The sequence below is a fragment of the Lycorma delicatula genome, chromosome 5 (assembly GCF_047948215.1).
Source record: "Lycorma delicatula isolate Av1 chromosome 5, ASM4794821v1, whole genome shotgun sequence".
Classification (NCBI taxonomy): domain Eukaryota; kingdom Metazoa; phylum Arthropoda; class Insecta; order Hemiptera; family Fulgoridae; genus Lycorma; species Lycorma delicatula.
Window position 1 is genome coordinate 59,530,209 of NC_134459.1, and position 22,898 is coordinate 59,553,106.

A 22,898-nucleotide genomic window follows, 5' to 3' on the forward strand; every position below is an offset into this window, starting at 1 on the left:
AATCAGTTGTGAAATCACAGCAGCAGAAACTGCAGATAGATAAAACTCTTATCAGGTCCCTGTTACTACACAGACAGCACTCAGTCGAAGACAGGCTAATGCATCTACAGGTAAAGATCTATCTGTTTCCAATGCAAAGGAATCCCTGCGAACAGAGTCAACAAACCATAAAAAGTGCCCATAAGTTCATCACCTAACTTTTACCAAATAAGCGATTTGGCAATTGCATAATACCTAAAATCAAAAGCCCTCTGCATCAAGGAGCAGATGGATCACATGTATTAAGAAGAAACCGCATGACCTGGTAGATCACCCTACTTTAGATGGCCGCTGCGAAAAACAACCCTGAGACTCACAACACCTATTCACCTAACATTATGTATAAACATCAAGCATTCAAAGAAGGATACTAACTATCCAAGGAATTGAAATACAATTCTAGTACACATAAGTAACAGCCACAGTCCTTACTGTTGATTGAATGTCTGCACTCTTTGCGAACCTTTTACAGTTTACGCAGGATAGAGCTTTCTGCAAACAGTCGTCATGCTTGTAACCTTCTCTGTCACAATGCACACTTACAGAATTTGGCCCTGTGGCCAAAACAACAGCACTTGAAGCATCTTTGCACGTCAACTTACTCCTTGATGCGACAGGACATTAGATCGACATACAACCTACCCTCAGACACAAACTTCCTAAAGAGACCCGTGCCAAGTTAAAAAATGCCATGATATCGCTGGGCATCATGCCTTCCAGTCTTGAAGAGTAGCCTACACTCTTTCTTAAATTCGGCCTCATCCAGTTCAGTGTTCTGCTCCCGAACAAGAGACAGAACTTCCTCATCAGATAACCACTGGTCAATATCATAGACAATGACCCGGTGCCTACGCCTAATCTTCAAGTCAGCCTTGACCTCAAGCTTTTTCATCTCTGGAGACTCTGCAATGACTCAGACAGTCTCCTTATCGTTTGCAACCACTACCAGACTCTTTCCCCTAATTTCCCTAATCTTCAAGTTCTTTCTGTTGTCACGAAGGGCAACCTGGAAGTCCTTTTTGAGTTGTATATTAGTTTTAGTAGACCCCTCAGTCTTGTTTATGAAAACCATCTTGGGTTGCTTCAAGGCTTGGCCAGCTTCTCGCGTGCCCCACACAATGTCAGAATAACGTTTCAGCTGTATGGGAGCTGGAGCTGGAACCTGTACTACTTTGACCTGCCTAGGCTAAGAGGCCAACTTTTCAAAGTCTTCTGCCAAAGCAGAAAGAACACTCCTAACATACTTCAACCTGCACAAAAAACTATTACTCGCCCCTGCAATAATGCTGTGGGGGGACCTTCTACAAAGTTTTACAAGTTGTCAATACTCTGCTGGGCTGAGGCGAGCAGCACAACAGAGGTCTGCCCTGCGCTGCTCAAAATTCTTTGACCAATTGGTCACCTCTATCTTCCCGGGTACATTTCCCTACATTCATTTTGAAGCCCTCACCATCTGAACTTGAGGAGAATGGAGAAATTTCCACCCGGACTTAAGTATCATCTCATCCTTTATCATGGCCAGAATTACCCTAGCCTTACTATCCTGAAACTTTGACTTTGCTCACTGTCTTCCTCCTACCATAAAAATTTGGTGAAGCCTACAAGTGCAACAACTACCCACAGCACGCTATGGATAGCTGGAGACCTGTATTCTCCTATCCCTCTTTGTGCCTCTTAGTCACTTCTTGCAAACCACAGATAACAGCCCTCGTTCTGAAAAGAACGCAAGCAGGACTAGGGAGTATTCCATCCATTGCTTGAACTGGAACTTACAACCAGAAGTTGTTGCCGCCTCTTCGTCGCAGTGAGGCAGATACATGTCACAGAAGCCAAACCTTACCTTTGCGTCCAAGGAGCAAAATGAGTCTACAATTGATGCTAAACTGTAGCCGCAGTCTGAAACCAAGAAAAGCTTGAAACTAGCGTAAGGTACACACATGACTGACTAGTCCAAAAAACACTGACTGCAAACGCAAAGCCACAGATACTATGGATGCAGCTAGAGGACCAAAGTATCCACTTCTTTAACATTTAGTACTGCAGATGCCATTTTTGAGACCTTATCCCACTCTGCTTTTCCTTGCAGCATATAATCCACAACGGGCTCAGTGGTGAGTCATTGCAGGTCCAACCAACTCCTTGTCTCTTCCCATCTCGTACATGTATACTTAGTGTGATCCAGCTCCTCACAGTACATGCACCGCGAATTATTTTGCCTCCCAAAGCAGTGCAAGTAAGCTGCAAACTCACCATGTCTAGAGAGTAGCTGCAGAAGGTGATAATTCACCTCACCATGCCCCCTCCTAATCCATGGGTCCAACCTGGGAATTAACTGCCTCATCCATTCACCTTTGCTGTAGTTTTCCCAGTCTGCTTACCATTCCTGCGACATTATCAGAGGTTACTTTCTCCATTCCGTTATACATTCTCATGAGTTGCTTTGCTCTAAGGAGAAGATGGGGAATGCCAGCAATCACCTCAATTTCATCTCTTGAGATGGTACAATATGCCAACCTTCTTTGAACAGAAGACAGCTTATTAGCATTCTTTTTCTTATCAAGCACCTCTCCCTATGTCAGCATCGCATATTACATAATTGAGGTGGTCACAGAGAGAATCACTCTTCTTCTACTCACCCTAGGGCCCCGTCTGCTTGCCATTAGCCTTCCCAAACTATCATGCTTTCAGCTCGGTCAGTAATCTTCCTCAGATGTTCATTAAAAAGACCAGACTTGTATAACCACACGCCAAGATATTTGGCAGATGCCGTAGTGTTTATTCTAGTATCATTAACCATGACAAACATTTTCCTTTTCCTTCTCCTGCCCACCATGGCTATCATGTGTGTTTTCTGCAAGGCCAGACACATTACCCATTCATTGAGCCACTCTTCCACCTTCCTTATAGCCCTCTCCTTAGTTTCACTTTCTGTCTTCCCCACTACTAGTAAGGCAATGTCATCAGCATAAGCAATTACGCTGGTGTTCCCCTCAAACTCCAGTTTGAGTAGTACGTCATATGTAAGGTTCCACAGTAGTGGACCCAGGACAGAGCCCTGTGGAACCCCAGACCACTGTACATATTGAATTTCACCACTCCCTCCTGTGTCTCAGCCTTCAGCTCTCTGTCATGAAGGTATCATTCATGACACAAGATAGTCACTGATCCCCTTATCTCTCAGCGCCTCCATCATTGCTTTCCAGGGAATGGAATTAAATGCATCCATGACGTCTAAGAGGATCACCAAAGGAATCCTCCTTCAATGCTGTGAACCACCGGCTCTGTCCTGGGCCCAGGTAATAACTCTCCTAAAGGCGTCTATGGTTGACCTCCCCTAATAAAGCCTTACTATACTGACTTGGGGAGAATCTGCCACACGCCTCCACTTCATCCTGGATTCTTTCTGCTATCAATCTTTCAAATAGCTTTCCCAAAATGTTTTGTAGGCATAATGGCCTGAATGTTACCTCTCCCTGTTTCCTTACCCCTGGTTTCGGGATCAGAACTAGTCAGGCCTCCTTCCATTGATTAGAGAATCTATATTCCTCCAGGGTTTTGTTCATAGTTTCTGAGACAACCCAGGGATGCCTTTCGACCAAACACTTTACCAACACCCCCCAGTACGTCATCAGGACCCGGGCTCTTCTTTATATTTATAATTTTTAAATATTTTATCATGGTGGCAACCAATCTGCGACCACTCCTCCTCAATCGAGGAGAGCTGCATGACAACTTGAAATGTTTGGTCCCTGGAGAGAGGGGGAAAGCTTCTTCATGACAGCCTGTTAGGCCCTCTCCCACAGGTCAGAATCCAAACCCTCAGTTTAATTACTCCATTCCTCCTCCTTTGCTGCTTTTATTCTAGCACAGTATTCCATTACACTCTCCTCTATCATTGTAAAGTTCTGCCTTTTAGCACTGTGCAATCTCCTTGTAAACAGCACTACTGCCCTAATGAAGGCAATTTTGTTCGACCACCAGTATACATGCCTCCTGACAGGCCCTCCTAGTGGTCTTTCTTACTGGCATACCTCTTCAAATATGCCTATAAAATGGTCAGGATTTCTAGTCCTTAGGCGATTAACCCTTGTCATCACAGTGTCCACTATCCTCCTACACTGTGGTTCCGAAGGTTTCCACCACTGTCTCTGAATTTGTTACACTGCACTGCTATCCCTTATATGAACACTATTGCTCAGTGATCACTGGCAAATTCTTCTTCAGGTAACTCCCAGTTTTAGCCCTGGGTACTATTCCCTCTGTTATCGCCATGATAATAATAGATCTCTGTCCCCTGTCAACGTATGTCTGCTGCATTTGTATATTCAGTGTTACCAGGCATGTCGTCGTTAGTATAGCAGCTAGAGCGTAAACCCTTCTGGTGGACCTCATACCCCAAGCTCCATGCATTCTGAATTGAGATTGTCCATAAGGATCACTGGTCTCCCTGCGTTTCTAACACAGTGCTCTGTATCACTCAGAAATTCATAAATCCTGTTGAATCCACAGTTGGGAGAGATATACCCACTCAACAATGTATAATCAATCAGACCAGCCAGACCCTTAGGTGAACAGAGTGAAGATTTTAGGCTAAATTTCTCCTACATTTCTAGGAGCTTGGCATGCTGATGTGCAGCAGTATATTCAGCTTGGTGAAGAAAGTAAATAATGAACTATTTTACTGCTTAATAAATTAGTAAACATGGGTTGGGATGCTTGTTATTCTTGAAAAATGACTTCGTAACTTTTGGGAGTGATTTGTGAGTAATGCCACATTGCTTATAGCCATTATGGTTATGGCACTTAATATACAACATACATAACATTTTACCTACTTTAATATTTTATGTTGCCATTAGTTAATATTTTATGTTTACCTAGTTATATTTACTTTCACAAAATATAAATTTTAAAAAAGTAATAAAAGTAGTTCTGTAATTCAATATTTTTTTGCAATCATTTAACTAATGTGAATTTTTTTCTTAGGTGTATAAAGTCTTCTCTTGTATTTGAGGCCGAACAGGTGAAATTGCCAATTAGGAAAGATCCAAAACGCCCAGCATGGGTATTTCCAAGAGATTATGGAATTAGTCAACAAAGAAAAAAGTAAGATAGCTTTGGAAAACATTAATTTTATTTCGGTTTGTTAAAAATTATTTATTCAGATATTTTATGTCTTTATTGTTAATTAGAAGTATATTATTTTGGTCACTATGTATTCAGTGTTCCATACTTTAAGGTATTTTATGAGCCAAAATTTATATTTAATAACAAGAAGTGGTTCAAGATTACTTTTCTCATTCCAGAAAGTTTTTTGACACTTCTAATCTTCTAATTATTTTAGCCAAGTTCTTTCTATGTCCTCAGGAAATGCAGAACCTGGCACCAAATCAGTATTTTACACAAGAAAGAGGATACTCAAAAAATGTTTTGGGCATCTTCACAAATATAAAATTTTAACCCAAATGTAAAATTAAATCTGCTGCTTAAATTCACATAATGTTTATGTTATGTATGAAGATAAAGTGTAAAACAAATGTAGTTTATTTCAAGAAGTAGGGATGAATGTGTGCAATGAAGAAGTAGCCCCTATCTAATCAGAAATAGTTTTTTTTTTTAAAGTGAATGAAAATGAAAAATTATAAAAATTTTCAAAATTTTAACTGAAAACTATATTGCAGAAAGTTTTTGTTTTCAAGGTGGAAGGTGTGCCAAAAATATTAACAGATATGCACAAGGAAAATAACATTTCTGCGGCGCTATTAAAATGAAGGAGATGAGTTGCTTAACTGTGTTATGACACAAGCAATGGAATTTGAATATTATAAAAAAAAAAAAAAACAGCAATTAAGATGTTTGAAGAAGAATGTTCAGTAAGGGAGTTATGGCTTCTGGTTTTTGGTAGTATAAAGGAATATTTCTTACTGAGTTCCTTGGTTAGGGATACTGTATATGATATTACGCATTGTGAAACTTAAAAAGCTTTGACATGCTACTCAGAATAAAAGATGTGAGAAGTTGTTCAATGAGATTTTGTTTCTGCACAAAACAAAATTTTGTTACAACATGATGATGAGCACATGCTTGACTGTGCAGGCAGCAAAAATGGTTCAGGAATTAAAGTGCTTCTGGGAAATCTTGCACCTAACAATTATTGCCTCCATTTAAAACAGTGGCTTGAATTGCAAAAATTTGAAAATGTTAAGGAACTGACATATGAAGTAATTAAATGGTTTACATTATAGGCAGGAATGTTTTTTTTTGAAGACAGAATAATAAAGCAACAGTATGAAAGATGTGTTACAATGAATGGCGACTATGTGTTAAAATAACATAAATGTAAATATATTTTTTGAAATAAAGATTTATCTGTGCCATTCACTTTTGTTTTTATGTTGTCACATGTTCATGACTCGAGGATATTGAGAGACAAAACTAAAAATTTGTTATAAATACAATTTATTACTCTAAAAATATAGAAGATAAAATAAATAATAATGATAATAGTAATAATGACTACAATAATAATAATAATAATAGCCGGCTTCCATGGCGTATGTAGCAGCATCTCCATCTTTCACACCTGGAGGTCCTGGGTTGAAATCCCCGGTCAGGCATGGCATTTTTCTTATGCTAAAAATTTTCATTTGTGCTAAATGATCATAGAAGTCGATGCCCGCACATCTCATTAAAAAAAAAATAAGAAACAGTGAATATATGATAAATTTTAATTTTTCAATTTAGATAAGGACAAGATTTGTTTACAGGCAGTTAAATTATAAAAAACAGAATATACAATCTAACTTACTAAGAATATATAATAACTGCTAATGTTATTACCTAATATTGCATTAACAACAAGATAAGATTAGAAAAATCTAAAGTTCATACAATTCTATTCTTTGCAAATATTATTACTTCTACTATTTACAATAGAACTACCCAGCATTTTATGAATGAATATAATACTACCACTTTGACAACTGTTTACCAATAACTCATTGACAACTTCCTGCATTCAACCACTGTCCACACTGGAGGGCTTGAGACATACTCTTCACTCATTACTAAATGCTTACTGGTATTGCTGTCATTGCAACTACGCCGAACACAGCCTTGCAGAACTGCTCGCAGAACTACTCACTGTTCTCACTGGTCCTGGCAGTATTTATATCCCTCTCGTCTGTAGAACTAGTACATTTTCCCATAAATTCTTATTCTGGTCTGGTAACCCTCCTCATCGAACAACAGCTGTTGTAGGTGCCATTACCTGTATTACAAAGAACAGATTGTTAAACGGACCTGTCAGCCTATAAAAAGGAATTTCTTTTATTTCCTTCTGATTCTTTCTTCTTAATTGCAAAAAATCCTACCCTGGTCCATTACACTGGCCCTGTTACAATATTAAAGTGATTCTTTCTTAAAAAAAGCATGCCTTGTAGTTTTTCTCAAATGTTGTGTATAGGTCAGTTCTGCATTGTTGTGATAATTTGTACATAAAGTTTTACCATTAGTAACATGAATTTTACCATTAGTAAGTAAAGTTTAATATAGAGGATGAGAATAAAGATAACCTTTGTATGTTTATAAATTTTAACTGAGTATTGATGCTTGGTGTCATAGACAGTAATTTTCAATAAGAATAATAACTACAGCCAACCTTACATTTATGAACATTACTCACAACTGTCAATCTAAGTAGGTACTCAGAAGAATAATATAGGTATACTGCTATTACCTAGCAATGAGTGGAAAACTAAAAATTAAATAACATCAGGTCTTAGATGTATCATCACTGTGTTATTCACTTATTTGGCTAATACAATACTGACTGTTTTAAAAGATTTAATCTACAAGCCATTCACTGCTACAAATTTTTATTCTAGGACATTAAATTATGATACTCTTATACCTTCAGATAACAAAGCTAATATTGTGATTGCTACTGTAACATAACTTGCAAAAGGTTTTCTTCATGACAATTCAATTCATTTCATTTATGAACGGGTTTATTATCACATGTACTCATTTTCTCTGTAAACCATTTATTAGATTCATATAATAAAATATGTAGGGTTTTTAAGGAGTTTTTTAAATAGTTCGTATACATATATTAACTATTCTATCCCAGTTCTTGCATTTTCTAGTTCAAATAACCATGTAATACTTTAATATATTAATTTTTTGTGAAATTATCTTATTATGTCATGGAAAATACATCACAAATTCTGACTATTAAACTCATACTTAAAATTATATTTAAAATTTGTTGCACAAAATCTATGTTTGTCAGGCATCTATTTTCCTGCCCCTGGGGCTTTTTTTTAAGGATCTGTTTGTCCACAACGATGCCTAACACCTGCCAAGGGACCTGATGTAATTTTATTTTTATAATTTTTATTTGTTTGTTATACCTGATATAACAAAAGAAAAAATGTATATAATATTTTGAGGGAATGCGTTTCAATTACTATACCTTTAAACAATAACTGGTAACATTTGATTACCAGTCACTATAACAGTACAATTGGTAGCACTATGTGCATTATCTTGTTTGTTACAGTTACCTGCTTTGTAAACGATTATTGCAACTTTGCGAGACTATCAGTCAGTTGAGTGGTAATCATATACCTGAAGAAAGATTTATAATTGACGATGCTTGTTTTAATGTACCATTAAAATGGAAGGACTATCAGTTGTTATTAAATTTAAGAGCAGATTTACTTGTTGCTTCAAAATCTGCGTTGTCACCTTTGGCTGGTCCTGAAGATTATACTGGGGGATTACCAGATATTAGTCCATTGTTGCCTGTTATTTCTTTTGACAAAGAAAACTTTTACCATTCAGATAACAAATTTCGTAAGTTTAATTTGGTATTTGACATAATTGTTTAATTGTTAATTTTATATATTTATTAAATTTAGGAAATAATTCAGAAATGATAAATTTAAATCTTTCAACGTTTTATTAGATTTATGAGAATGTTTTAAATTGTGTAAGTTTAATATCCAAAATAAATGAAAAAGGAATGATCAGATTCAATTTCAAAATTAAAAAAGTATCCTCCCCACATATATGGGATATATGGAGATATAGATCTAATTTAGGTCAATTTAAGTAAGGTTATTTTTAAATTTAGAGCCAATTTATTCATGGGACAAGATGATACATAGCGTATATTCTGTATTAGTCTTCAGTTAATTGATTTGTCAGTGCAATTGTACTGTTATTAGATCTGCAAGATCAATTTATAATGAGTGATAAAATAAAAAATCCTGTCAGTAGTAAAATTTAAATTGTAATTTATTTTTTGATACTGAAAAAAATTCTGTTGTAGAAATTTTTTGGAAAATTTTTCAAGATTTATTGGTTAAATATTATGTTTAGTAACATAAAATTAGGCAGTATTGTAATCATTTCAGGAAGGATGAGCAGAGATCCAAATCAGTCCAAAACAGAAACTTATGATCACCTTTTTCTGTAATTCAAAAGACACCTTGCTCATCAGGTATCTAGATAATCGAATCACTATTATTTCAGATGAATACTTAATGTTAAGTTGAAAAACTGAGAATAAGCTATTGAAAATTAAAGATGCTGATTGCTGTTCAATGTGAACTGTTTTAGCATGGTAATTCTTGATCTGTCATAGCCTACTTGATATCATGTAACTACCAGTTGTATTTATAATCGATAATAATCCATATGATTTTATCTGATATTGTTATTACTTTTACATAAGCATGTCAAGATCTTTGAAATGTAAATGTTGTTAAAGTAACTAAACTTAAAATGAAAGTGCCGCCGCTAATTGGGCAAGTGGAATATTTTAGTTCCTAGGTAAGACAGTAAAAACTCCATTTCTTATAAACTAATGGTTCTATTGCATATAGAACATTTCAGAATGTAGCATCCTATAAATTGAATTATATGAAGCAAAAATAAAATGCTAACCACAGAAACCATGTTTAACAAACTTATTTCCATTTAGCAACAAAGTTTGCCCATAGCATTTAATTTTTAAAAATTATTAATTTAAAAAATATTGACTGAAATTATTGATTATTTTTTTAAATAATTGATAATTGATAAGAGGTGGAATATAATAATAGGAAGTTATGTGTTATGGGTACAATACGTCTTGTAAAATTATTCAAGAGCCATTGTTAACTGCTGCTAAGTGGTGTATATGTTAGTATTTTACATCCTTTTCCTTTAAGCCCCTTTTTTCACTCATTTTCCAGTAACTATGATAGGGTTCTAAAATCATTGCTATCAGCATGATTTTTATTATGTTGTTATTGTTAAAGATCATTCTTTGGATTTATTCTACAACTAAGCTTTGTATCTAGTAAAAAGTTATGCTACTGGTATTGCTGTTTTTATGTAATATACAAAATGATACATTTAAAACTAGCCTGAGTTCTACTACAAAGCAGCTGTTTAAATTAAATATATAATGTATACATGTTTTGGCTGTTAAAGTCTGCATTTAAAGATTTTATTTCAAAATTTTTATTACCAATATTTTGTTTTTCTTATTTTATATCTTAAAATAATGAATAATAATAATTATTGTAATTAATTTTTATTGACAATATCATTTGCTGTAAACTAAGGTAAGTTTGAACAGATATGAAAAGAATAGGATAAGATAACAGAGTTGAGTCTTATTAAAGATATATTAATGAATATTCTGTACTTACAACTTTAAATATTCTCTTCAAAATATCTTTTCCTGGTAGTGATGCATATTTCTGCCTACAGTATCATGTTAAGAAACACCTTGATTTCTACTTCTGAGATGCTGGCACTCTTGAGTTGAATAGCATTCTTTAACCCCTAAAGATAATGTGAGTTGTTTTTTTAGACCTTTGCTATTAGTGAGTTCCAAATATAAAAATGAGAAGTTGATCTGGGGAATGGATAGCCATAAATATTTACTAATATTCCTTCGATTTGTAAAACTGTCAAGTTTGCCTCGATGTGTAACAAACAAGTGACTCTGTGTGTTGAAAGTTGAAAATAACTATATAAAAGTTCGTTTTTGTCAGTTGGAATATAAATTCATTAAAATACTAAGTACGCATCAGTATTCATGTGTTTTCAAGATTATCAATCCAAAAATTCACTTTTCCTATACTGCACACGAAATACCAATCTTAATTTCACGAATAGGTTTCATTCAAAATTTGTGGGGATCTTTTGTGATGTCAGATATTTTGAAAATTACATCTGCTGTTAAATGAAACCATGGCTTATCTGAAGAATAAAACAGAAAAGGATCCTGTCACCCTTATTCAGTACTACCCAGAAATTATTCATAAAATGATTTCTGGTCAATCTTATTCTGATCCCTAATTTCCTGAACCAAAGTAACATGATAGGACTTTAACTCGTGTAATACTTATTGACAAGATCTTCATGAAATATCTGTTTGCTGCAGTAAATGCTGTATTGGCTTATTAAAGATCCTTTCAACGCGAAAGGAAATGTTTGCAATGGCCTCTGAGGTATGAATAGTATAAGTTCTTTATGTTTTTAGATTTTTAATAGAACTTGTTGAACAATATTTTTTCTCTAAATTTTGTATTGTACATCCTTCACCAGCAGACCTTAAGCAGGGTATTTTTCCTGTACCTTCTCTTGAGTTAATTACTTATGGCTTGGTTAATTATTATTAGTGAGAAATTGTTTTTCATGTTAATGACTAGTAGACTATATTTCACTATTAAACTGATGATTTATTCTTTATAAATGCATTAGCAATAAAATTTTAAGTGTTAGCCTACATATCAAGAAAATGATTTTAATTACTTATAGTGTACTAAATTAAGTAACAGTCAAACCAAGGTCTTTCTCAAGTCGGTTTTGAAAGCAGTGCTTGAATTTCTTTGCATCTTTAAGAAAGAATATCTATATGATTTTTGTTGTGTAATATTTTGTAAATCCAATCGAATATTAATTTTTATTTTCTGATTTGTTTTTTCTTACTTTGTTTAGCAATGAAAAGTGGTCCTCATGGTTTGCAAGTTCATACTGCATTTGTACACTATAATGAAACTGAAGTAAAGAATTTATTTGGTACAAGTGTTTTAGAAACACAAATGCTTGGGCGTACATTAATGAAGGCGTATGCATTTGCAGTTGCTCAAGCTCGACAAAATTATGGTGTAGAGGTATATATATTTGTATTTTATTGATTTTGTAGGTATAGTTTTTTATGAATTTCAGATGAAAGTTGTTTATGTCAGTTCTCTGTTATGGTTTTGAATGCCTATGTTTTCACATACTCAACAGTTGTCTTAACTATTCTCCATCGGATCTTCAAAAAATATGATAAGAAATCTTTCTTGATGATTGATAACTATTAATGAATTTATTTTATTGGTTGATCTTATTCCTCAACCATTGCCTCCCAGTGATCTCAATAGAGGTCTGACTAAATAATTTATGGCACAGTTGGATATTTTATATGCCACATAATTTAAGAATGGATAAAGGTTGTTCCTTTAGGAATCCATGCTGTAGCTGAAGAATCAACTTTCCTCTTTTATCTCCCTGGTACTCGAGAATGGATTTAGTCCATAAACATCAGGAAATCCAAGACGTCCCTCCATTCCCTGGTGAAATGATGATTGCCAAAATGCAATTAAGAAACGATGGCAGGCTCTGTGTAAATTTAGCCACAGACATACAAATGAATATCTAAATTTATATCATAGAGCTAGAGTGGAATATCGTCGTGTATTCATACAAGCTAGGAAAAAGTCATGGAGGAGTTATATAAACACCATCTCATGCACTACTCCCATGTCTGGTGTATGGAGAAAACTTTGTGTAATTTGTGGGTTTCACAAACAGTCTGTTCTCAGTCTTATTCATGAAGAAGAACTCCTCACGTCATCTTCTGGAGTTGCAATGAACCTAGCTGACTGTTTTTGTTTGTTGCCCCTAACTTTATCATATACTTTATCATATAATTTCAGAGGTATAAGATACAAATGGAAAAAACACCATTAAAAATTGGTGTTTTCTTTGGCGAATTAAATACTACCTTTATATTCAATGAGTTGTCATTGCATGCATTAAAAAACTCATGTGACACCTCCCCTGGACCTGATAACATCCATCTCAGTATGCTTTCAGACCTTTCCAATATGGCTTTTCATCACCTATTGTGTGTATATATAATGGTTTGTTCTCTATGCAAGTCCTCAAACCCACCTGGTTAGAAGCAATTGTCATACCAGTCCTTAAACTTGGTCTCTACCAAGTTTAAGGACTGTTATGACTGGCATGCTTTGTCTCTACAAAGCATGCTTCTCAGACTACCGACCTGTCTCGTTGACAGATGTTTTGTGCAAAGTGATGGAGAGAATGGTGAATCAAAGGCTCACCTGGTATTTAGAGAAGCACACTGATATCTCTAGAACAACATGGTTTCTGCTAAGGACATTATTCCATTGATCCCCTGGTATCACTGGAAAAGTACCTTTCTGTTCTGCCAACAAATTATCGCTATTTTCTTTGACATCAGAAGGGCATACGACACAGCCTGGTGATGAGGTATTCTAAATACCCATAAAGAATGGGGTCATGCACAATATGTCTGCCTTTATTACGGTTTTCCTAATGACTGTTCATTCCTTGCTCATGTTGGAGACTGTGTCAAGTAGCAATGTAGTAGTAATGGAATGTCTCAAGGAAGTGTACAAAGTACCACCTTGTTAACTATAGCAATCAACATTATTACTAAATGTGTACAACCACCTCTTTCATGTTCGTTGATGTTTTTGCTATATATATATATCATGACTCATTCAATAGCCACAGCAGAGAGACTACTACAGAATACTATATCTTGCCTTGAAACTTGGTCCAAGGTCACATACTTCACATCCTCTCTGGAGAAAACGAAATGTGTAGTCTTTTCTCAGCTACGAGAACATTTCACTTCACAACTCCTGCTCAATGGAGAGCAATTGCTATCTCTCCTGAAGTTAAATTTTTAAATTTCTAAGTTTTTTCAACAGTCGTCTTACATGTGCCAAACACATTAAACAGTTAAAGACGACATGTTTAAAAATTCTAGATATGCTAAGAGTCCTTAGCAACACCAAATGGGGAGCTGATAGATCATGTATGTTATGTTTTTATTATTCTTTGGTCCAATCTGGATTAGATTATGGTTGTATCATCTACTCCCCTGTGCATCATACCTTGCTTAAGATGCTGGATGCTATTCATTACTCATCTCTTTGTCTTGCCAATGGTGTATTTAAATCAAGCCCTGTCGCAAGCACACTTGTTGATTGCGGTGAGCTTTGGGATAGGTGGGATCAACTACTAGCATCTTACTCAGTCTGTCTTAAAGGACATCCAAATCATCCAGTCCTTAAAGCAGTCCTCACAAATCCTCATTTCCAACGTATGAAAAACATCCATGTAATACAACACAATGGGTGTCCATAACTAATCTATCTTCTACATCTATCTATCTAGATTAATCTGTCTTCTACATTTTGACCCACCTTCTATTTTCTCCAACTTATCTCTACACATATTCTCTATAGAGACTCGACCCCATTAATTTTAATTATGACCTCGCTGTATAAAAAATTTCCTCTCATCTTTCAGTAAAGATTTTACCATTTTCTATCAGAGACAAACCCAGACACAGTAGTATACACAGATGAGTCGAAGCAGAATCCTATTGTCACCGAAATACTTAATACAATTGCTTAATCAGATTGTCACAACACACAAGTGAATTTCTATTGGATCCTCTAGCCATGTGGAAATCCTCGGTAATGAATGTGCGAATCTGCTGCTAAAAATGCATGAAGCCAACTGTCCTTCTTCATTCGAGTTACAACTACCTTTTTCATTAATTTCATTAAAGATACACTTCGAAGAGTGTGGCAAGATGACTGAACTGCTACATTGGATAAAAACTCTGACACATAAAAGACATGGTGTTGCCATGGGACTCTACATGCAACAAAGTTCATCGAGAGGAAGTGGTTCTGTGTCAGTTGCGATTAGGACATACGAGAGCTACTCACAAACACCTGATGTCAGTGGAGAGTGCACCTCTGTGCATCCAGTGCAACTGCTGCTTGACTGTACACCACATCCTTGTGGACTGCATATGCTATGCAGTCTTACGTCGCAAATTTAAATTGCTGAGTGACACACAACGCGTTCTACGAAATGACAAGAATGTACCAGACTGGGGGTATTATTACTCCTAAAAAGAATTAATATACTTAATGAGATTTAACCTGTCAAAATTTTGATATTATTTTGTTAATTCTGTTTCATTTATTATCCTAATTGTTGTGTTTTTATAAAATATTTTATTTTTTTCTTATTATTATCTTAGTTTCAATCATAGTTTTAACCCTATTTTGCTAATATTTTTATATTCGAGAAGAAGCCTCTTGTTATTATTTTAGCTCACGCAATGATAACACAAAAGCGTTTTTGGCCCCCCCCTACAAAAAAAACTAATTTCCAAAGAAAAGGAATTTTTAAAATTTAAAAACGAACTTAAAAGAAATAGATGAACAGAATTTGGTGGTTGCACAATGTTTTAGAAAGTGGACTCTTGGAGTATTGAAAGTATGAAGTAAGAAAAAATGCCAATGACCAAAATCTATTTTTAATTGACTAAGTAATAATTGAAAAAAAATACTTTCAAAAAATAAATTATGGTAAAGTTTACCTTTACCCTTTTTTTCATTTTCTATAATAAAAATAGAAAGATATCTGTGTTATTTATTTATACAGTAATGATACTTGCATTTATTACAAAGTACATGTTGCTGAGTTATACTTGACATATATATATTTAATAAATGAAAATTCCTATCATGTGTTTGACATCTGCTATTTATTATCATTTCCTTCCATCATCTGTACCTATAAAACAAGATGTCCTCACTGGTAGTAAACTACTGAAGATAAACTGATGAAAATTTATGTAGACATTCTTCTTATGGTGTAAGTGCACAGTAAGAAAGGATTTTTTGAAATTCCCAGTTTTAAGGGTTAAAATGGGATGACATTGAATTTCAATATTTTTTTTTAATTTCTCGCTAAATAATGTCAAGGGTAGGGTGAAAAATTCCAGGCCTGGATAGGGAAACAACATTTTTCTAGGTATTTTTTGATTTATTTTCCAACATAGTCACCATAAAGGTCTACACACTTAGTCCAGTGTACCACAAGAGTGCTTATGCCAGTTTGGTACATCAATTTATATAAAATTCCTTAAAATAACCCTCTACAGTGGCAATAACTTCATTAAGGTCAAAGATTTCTTCCCTGCAAGACATTTTTTTAGGTTAGGAAACAAGTGATAGTCCCTGGAACCAGATCATGTGAATGTGGAGGGTGTTGTAGCAATTCAAACTGTAATTTGTTGATTTTTGCCATTTACAATGGCAAGTGTGAACTGGAGCATTGTCTTAAGCATTACCCTTTTTTTTCCAAATGCATTAATTTTTTCCTTAATTTCATCGCTTAGATGCTACAATAGGATTGCATAATATTCTCCATTTATTGTGTCATCTTTTTTAAGATAATAAAAATTATTCCACATGTATCCCAAAAAACAGTTGCCATAATTTTGTTAAAGGATAAAGTTGTTTTGTTTTTTTTTTTTGGAGTAGGTTGACTTTTTTAACCCATTGTACACTACAATTACAGTAAATATTCAAAAGAAGTGAGATGAGGATGTAGCCTGTCACTACTGCTTGTATATAAAGAAACAATAGAGGAACTGAATTGATAGAACACATACAATAATTGGGAGAATTTTATTGTTTAGTTAGTAAAATTATAAAGTAATGTAGACAGCGACAACTGTCTTATAACAAAAGTCAGGTTGGCAAAAGTCATTCTGATTTCTTTTCAAGCAGACAGAAAACAAAAGAAGTCTTATACTCTTAACAGATTTAAGAATTCAAAAGAGATTATTGAAGATATTTGTATGCAGTTAAATAATGAGAGTGAAACACAAACAAAATAACCTATAGGAAAAACAAAGAGGAAAAGAATTGAGGTCTTTTGAAATGTGGTGTTATAGGGTGTTAAAAATTAGGTAAATAGATAAAATTCAAAATGAAGATTTCCTAAGACCTCTTCAGTAGAGAAATTTGTGGCAGAATCTTGTAAAAAGATTAATTGTGCCTCACTAACTATGTTACTGAACCATATATTAAACCTTCCAGTTTTAAAATTTGGTGATTGAGAGGTATGTAGAAAGTAAATACTACAGAATAGAGTAATATATAAACATTGGAATATATGAAACAGATGATTGAGGATATAGAATGCAGTCAATACGTTGAGGTTAAAATTATTTATCGCAGAACAAAAAGAAATATAAACAGTCTACTGATGACTCAAAAATATGAAAGATGTGCAACATCAGGTAGTAAAGAAATGGGAAATACTGTGTCGGATTTGTTATGATTAGGTGTTATAAATTAAAATGTTGAAATGATATTATGAAAAGCATATTTTGGATGCAATTTTTAAAATTAATTATCAGCCAAAGTGTAAAGCCTTTAAGTATCACTGTTACAAAACCAGGCTCTTTTTTTCAGATTTACCAAAAAAAACTTCATTTATAAAGAGTATGTAAAACTTTAAAAGGTAATAAATTGAAACTGAATGATCTAAATTTTTTTAAATTTAATAGCTTTTATAGTCCATACTCAACTGCAGCAGTATTTAGTCTAACAGTAATAGTAACACGAAAAATAGAGAGGTTCTATCGTTTCATTTATTTAATAATTCTTTTGTAAAAATTTACTATTGTAATATATTATAACATTTGATTGTAACAAGATAAATTTTATTTTTGTTAACAGAGTAGTGGACCATTGCCTGTTCCTGTTAGTGTTCAGACTATTCAAACTAATGGTCAGTGGTTCCATTTTTCTGTTATGCAGTTGAATACACTTGACATGCATGATGGAATTATACGGAATTATTTTTGGTCTACACCTTTAATTAACCTGTACACATTTTGTGATTATAATGAAGGAAAGCCTTCTTTAGTAGATTATAATTCTAATGTATTCAAAACATTACTGGCTTTCTATAATAATGCTATGTAATATTTAAAATTAGATTTATTTAATAGAAAATAATAAAATTATTTTTTTTTACAAATTTTTAACTTTTTTTGTTACACTTAGCATTCCTCCTCCCTAACAGTTTTCTAGCTTTCATTTACTTATCAATTTAAAAGCATCTACCATTTGGCTAGTATATCATAATGTTACATTAAGGTAATGATTTCACTGTTATGAACCATCAGGGTAAAATTTTTGATGAGTTTTGATTTTCTCTGTAAATTAAGCCATACAAATTTACTTTACTTTTTTATTGTTATCATATATATATATATATATTTATAAAACTTATTAATCTGAGTTAAATATTTATACAGGGTGATTCAAAGAAACTTAAACTTAGAGGGAAATTTAAAAAATTAAATAACGTTAATGAAAAATCTTTTTTAGAAAATGAATTTTATTTCATGTAATTGTACAAATGTTGCCATTTTAGGATACATACATTTTAGTTTATTTTTTAAAGATGACAACTTCCAGGTGACCTCCTCTTCTACGTAAACACTCACAAAGTCTCTTTGTTAAATTGTTCATGGTTTGACTTAACATCTCAACTGGAATTTTAGCAATTGCTTCTCGGATCTTTGCCTTCAGTTCTTCCGTTGTAGCAGGTCTACTGTGGAACACTTTGCTTTTAAGGTGACCCCACAAAAAATAATCGCAAGCTGAAAGATCAGGCGATCTGGAGGCCATCTAATGTCACCATTTCGTGAAATGACATGTTGTCCAAACAATCGGCGTACAGCTGCCATTGATATTCGTGCAGTATGTTACGTTGCTCTGTCTTGTTGAAACCAGGCTGTGTTAAGAATTGGTGGAAATCTCTTTTGTTGTTCCACAACAAAGGTTTCAAGCACGGCTACGTAACGAGCCGACGTCACTGTAATCGCAAGACCATTGTCATCCTCAAAAAAATAAGGGCCTATAACACCGTAAGATGACATAGCACACCACACGGTCACTTTCTGGTTGTGCAACGGATGCTGGTGTAGCTGCGTAGGATTTTCTTGTGCCCAGTATCTGAAATTTTGCTTGTTAACAAATCCACTGAGGTGGAAATGCGCTTCGTCTGACATCCACAGTTGGTGAAAAAAAACTCTTCGTTATCATTTATCTTCTGAAGCATCACATTACAGAATTGTGCTCACACAACTGCATCGTTCAGTTTCAGTTCCTGGACGATCTGCAACTTGTATGGATGGTATTGCAAGTCCTTCATTAACATTCTTCGAACACTTGGAACTATGGAATTGTAAAGATGCTGAGAGACGACGGATTGACCGATGTGGACTTTGTGTGTTAGCATCTTGTAAAGCTTGAACATTCTGTGGTGTACAGACGCGCCAGGCCGTGTTCACTCACAGCCTGGCGGTTTCTATTTCATTGCCGAACCGGTTTCCTCAAAATTAGATATCCATGTTTTAATTGCATGTGCTGATGGAACACGGTCATGCCGTCCCAGATTAAAATGACGGCGAAATTCTCTACGCGCTCCCTCCACACTGTCATTGTTTTTGTAAAACGCTTTGATAGCAAATGCACGTTGCGCACCACTCCAAGGATCCATGACAACTAAATGGCAGGTTAGGTTAGAGAGGCTGGCACCACTTATCAAGTGGTACCAATCGCCCACGGCTACCAACACAACTTTCAAAATTTCCCGTTTCTTTGAATCACTCTGTATATATATGAAATTTTCAATTTGATAAACCATCAGACAGTGTTTGAGGGAGACAGTTTTATAAAAACTGCAACAGATAGCAGCGCACTCATTTAATAGATTAATACACAATTTTCATTGTTATTTGCAGCTATTATTTTCATTATATATGGAGTTTAGTTATTTCAATCATGACTGAGGATGCAAGTTCTTGCGAAAGTACTTTCATGCTAAAAGTAAGGTAAGATATGTTCTATCTCAATATTCTGTTCTAGGTTGTTGTATTAATAAAATTAAAAATATAATTTAACAGTACATAGAAATTATATGAATTTTAAATAGTTTAATTTCAATAAAATAATATATATACATTGTACAGGTTGAGCAGCATAAAACTGAACCCATAATGAAGCAGCTACCCAACACTATGAAAGATTCTCACACAACAAGCGTGACTATTGGCTGTATATGTTACTACTCATTGCTGCTGCCATTTGTCGGGTGGTTACGTGTCAGTGCAGTTTATGTTTTGTTGCAGTGCAGTATTGTGAGTGCAGTTATGTTTGTGTAAAATGCCTTATTCAATTCAGGAGAGGATAGCTGTAGTTGAGGCTTACATTCGTTCTGGATTTTTGAAGAATCACATCAAGTATTTGTAGAGAAATTTCCAAATGCCTGTATCCCAGTGAAGAGTAATATACATGATTCAGTTAAAAAATGGTATACGACAGATTTCCTTCAAATGCAAAACAAAATAGGCAACATTCTGTTAGAACTCCACAGGCCATTGCCGATATTGAATCCTTTCAGTATCGGCAAGTAATTCTCCTGAATTACTGCCAGTCCAAAAAATCACTGTGCAAGTTATCCCAACAATCTGGTGTTAAATACACATCTTGTAAAGTTTTTCATGAATAAAATTGAAACCATATCGCATTACAATGTGCAACAACTGAAGGAGACAGACAAACCGAAACGACTTGATTATTGCAACTGGCTTCTCGAAAACATTGTTGGTGGACAGATAGACCCAATGTCATATTTCATGTCAGATGAGGCATGGTTTCATTTATCTGGCCATCTTAATTCGCAGAACACTAGGTATTGGATGGCGAGTAATCCTCATGATATATTCGAGCGCCCACTTCACGATGAGAAAATTGGTCTTTAGTGTGCCGTTTCCAGTAATCATATAGTGGAACCAATATTTTTTGACCGAACTGTCAATACACAAGTTTACCTCACAATTTTCAAAGATTTCTATGTGCAATTAATTGATAATGAAAAACAACACAGCTTCTTCCAACAAGACGGAGCTACATGTCGCACATCAAACGTTTCGCTGAATCACGTTCAAGCAGCTTTCACAAATGAATTAGCTGTCAGCAGAGGACGGTGGCCTTCACTCCCCAGAGTTGTCTGTTTGCGATTTTTTCCTTTAGGACTGCTTAAAGGAGAGAGTTTATGCATCTAATCCCCACAATATTGATGAACTGAAGGTGAAAATTCAACATGAAATCAACGCAATTGGCAATATTTTGCATCAGACGACTCTCAATATGATCAGTCGAGCACAAAAGTGCATTGATGACCAGGGTGGTCTTTTTAACATCTTTTGTAACAATTTGGTAAATAAATGCAACATTTAAATTACATTTTATGTTTTTCTTATTTAATTTATCTGTACCATTTACAAAATCTCATTCCAACATAACCTACTGATTCTGTAGCGGTTGTGTTATGGTTTGGTTTTATGTTGCTCACTTTATATATATATATCACACAGGTGATTCAAAATGGTAATCTCTCGGTAGCTGATTTCATAGCTAAAAATAGGAAAAAGAGTTCATATAAACAGAGGCCCGAAAACGCTTCGTTAGCTAGTTATGGCTAGTAAAAGATTTCGGTTGAATTTCAAATACCAGAGAAATGAAGACATCCTGAAATTCTGGAAAGATAAATTGAAGAGAAAATTTAATTGTTTCTTGTGGTTTATGACTTGAAAATATTCAAAAAAATGGCTCCCAGAACTGTATCTCCTTTAGTTTTAAAGATATCTGATGTAAAACACAAAAATGCAAGGTAAAAAATAACACATTTTTGGGTTTATCGTAAGAAAATTTAGTTAAATTGTTTATTAAGTTTTTTTTTCCAATAAAAATGTAGAAAATTTAATTCTGAAAAGATTCATGTAAATTACTTTAGAAATATTGAATACAGGATACTGAAATTTAACTTTTAGCCTTGTCAGTGGGGAAAAAAAGTTGATTTTTTAAGAAAATTGTAGAGTTTAGGGAAGTACATAGGGTTGTAGGTATTATGATAAGTATAACAAGTTTATGAACGACTGGACAAAATGGCGAGCGTTCAAAGATGGTGAAAATCGGTTTTTCAATTGTGTAGGTCAAGGTAAGCTTCCTAGGAAAAAAATGCCTCAATAAAATTTGTGAGCATATGCAGTACCTATAATTTAAGCCCTTAAACATTGAAATTCGTTAATTAGTTACTGCAAAAAACCAATAAAAATGGTTTTTTGCAAAGCCAAAATAAAAATTATTTATATTTTGCAAAATAGCAAAAATAACTGTTTTTGCTATTTTTATTGTTTTAAAAGTTCAGTCTTGGAGTTCTGAATTCCATGAGTGGTTACACAAGAAAATTGGTTTACACGTTTAGATATTATAATTTATTTATAAAAAGACTCTTCAGGCAACTGTAATTATTTTGGCTTTTAAGAATTTTTTTTGTCTTTCAAGTGCCATCTATTCTTCAAGACTTGTACTTTCAAATGGTGAAAAGTTTAGAGCAAAAATTAATGTAAAACTTGTATAAATTCCTCCGAATAAATGAGCAAAAAATTGAGTGTAATTGTTGTGTGCGAATAAAGTTGAATTTGTAACTTCAAATTGGTGGACAGCGAATAAATTGCTCTACCTCTGTGAATTTTGGACGGATGAAAACCATTTTTTTTTCTTTTTTTTTCAGTTTTTACATACTATTTCAGATATAGTCAGCTTTTATTTACTTACCCTATTCTTCGTTTTGTC

General features: G+C 34.2%; 1 protein-coding gene across 4 annotated transcripts in view; it reads left to right on the top strand.

Annotated features, from left to right (window-relative positions):
* mRpL37 (mitochondrial ribosomal protein L37) overlaps positions 1–21,504 on the top strand; it is a 47,465-nt gene extending 25,961 nt beyond the window's left edge. For 2 of the 4 annotated variants that reach the window (XM_075366214.1, XM_075366215.1), the window contains 4 exons: positions 5,026–5,145; positions 8,603–8,898; positions 12,043–12,218; positions 17,925–18,211. In XM_075366214.1, the coding sequence (XP_075222329.1) occupies positions 5,026–5,145; positions 8,603–8,898; positions 12,043–12,218; positions 17,925–18,173 (841 nt within the window). In that variant the 3' untranslated portion in view covers positions 18,174–18,211. Of the gene's footprint in view, positions 1–5,025; positions 5,146–8,602; positions 8,899–12,042; positions 12,219–17,924; positions 18,212–20,230 lie in introns of those variants that run through there. The other 2 variants (XM_075366216.1, XM_075366213.1) reach the window with 2 other exon arrangements.
* The last annotated feature ends 1,394 nt before the right edge of the window (positions 21,505–22,898 follow it).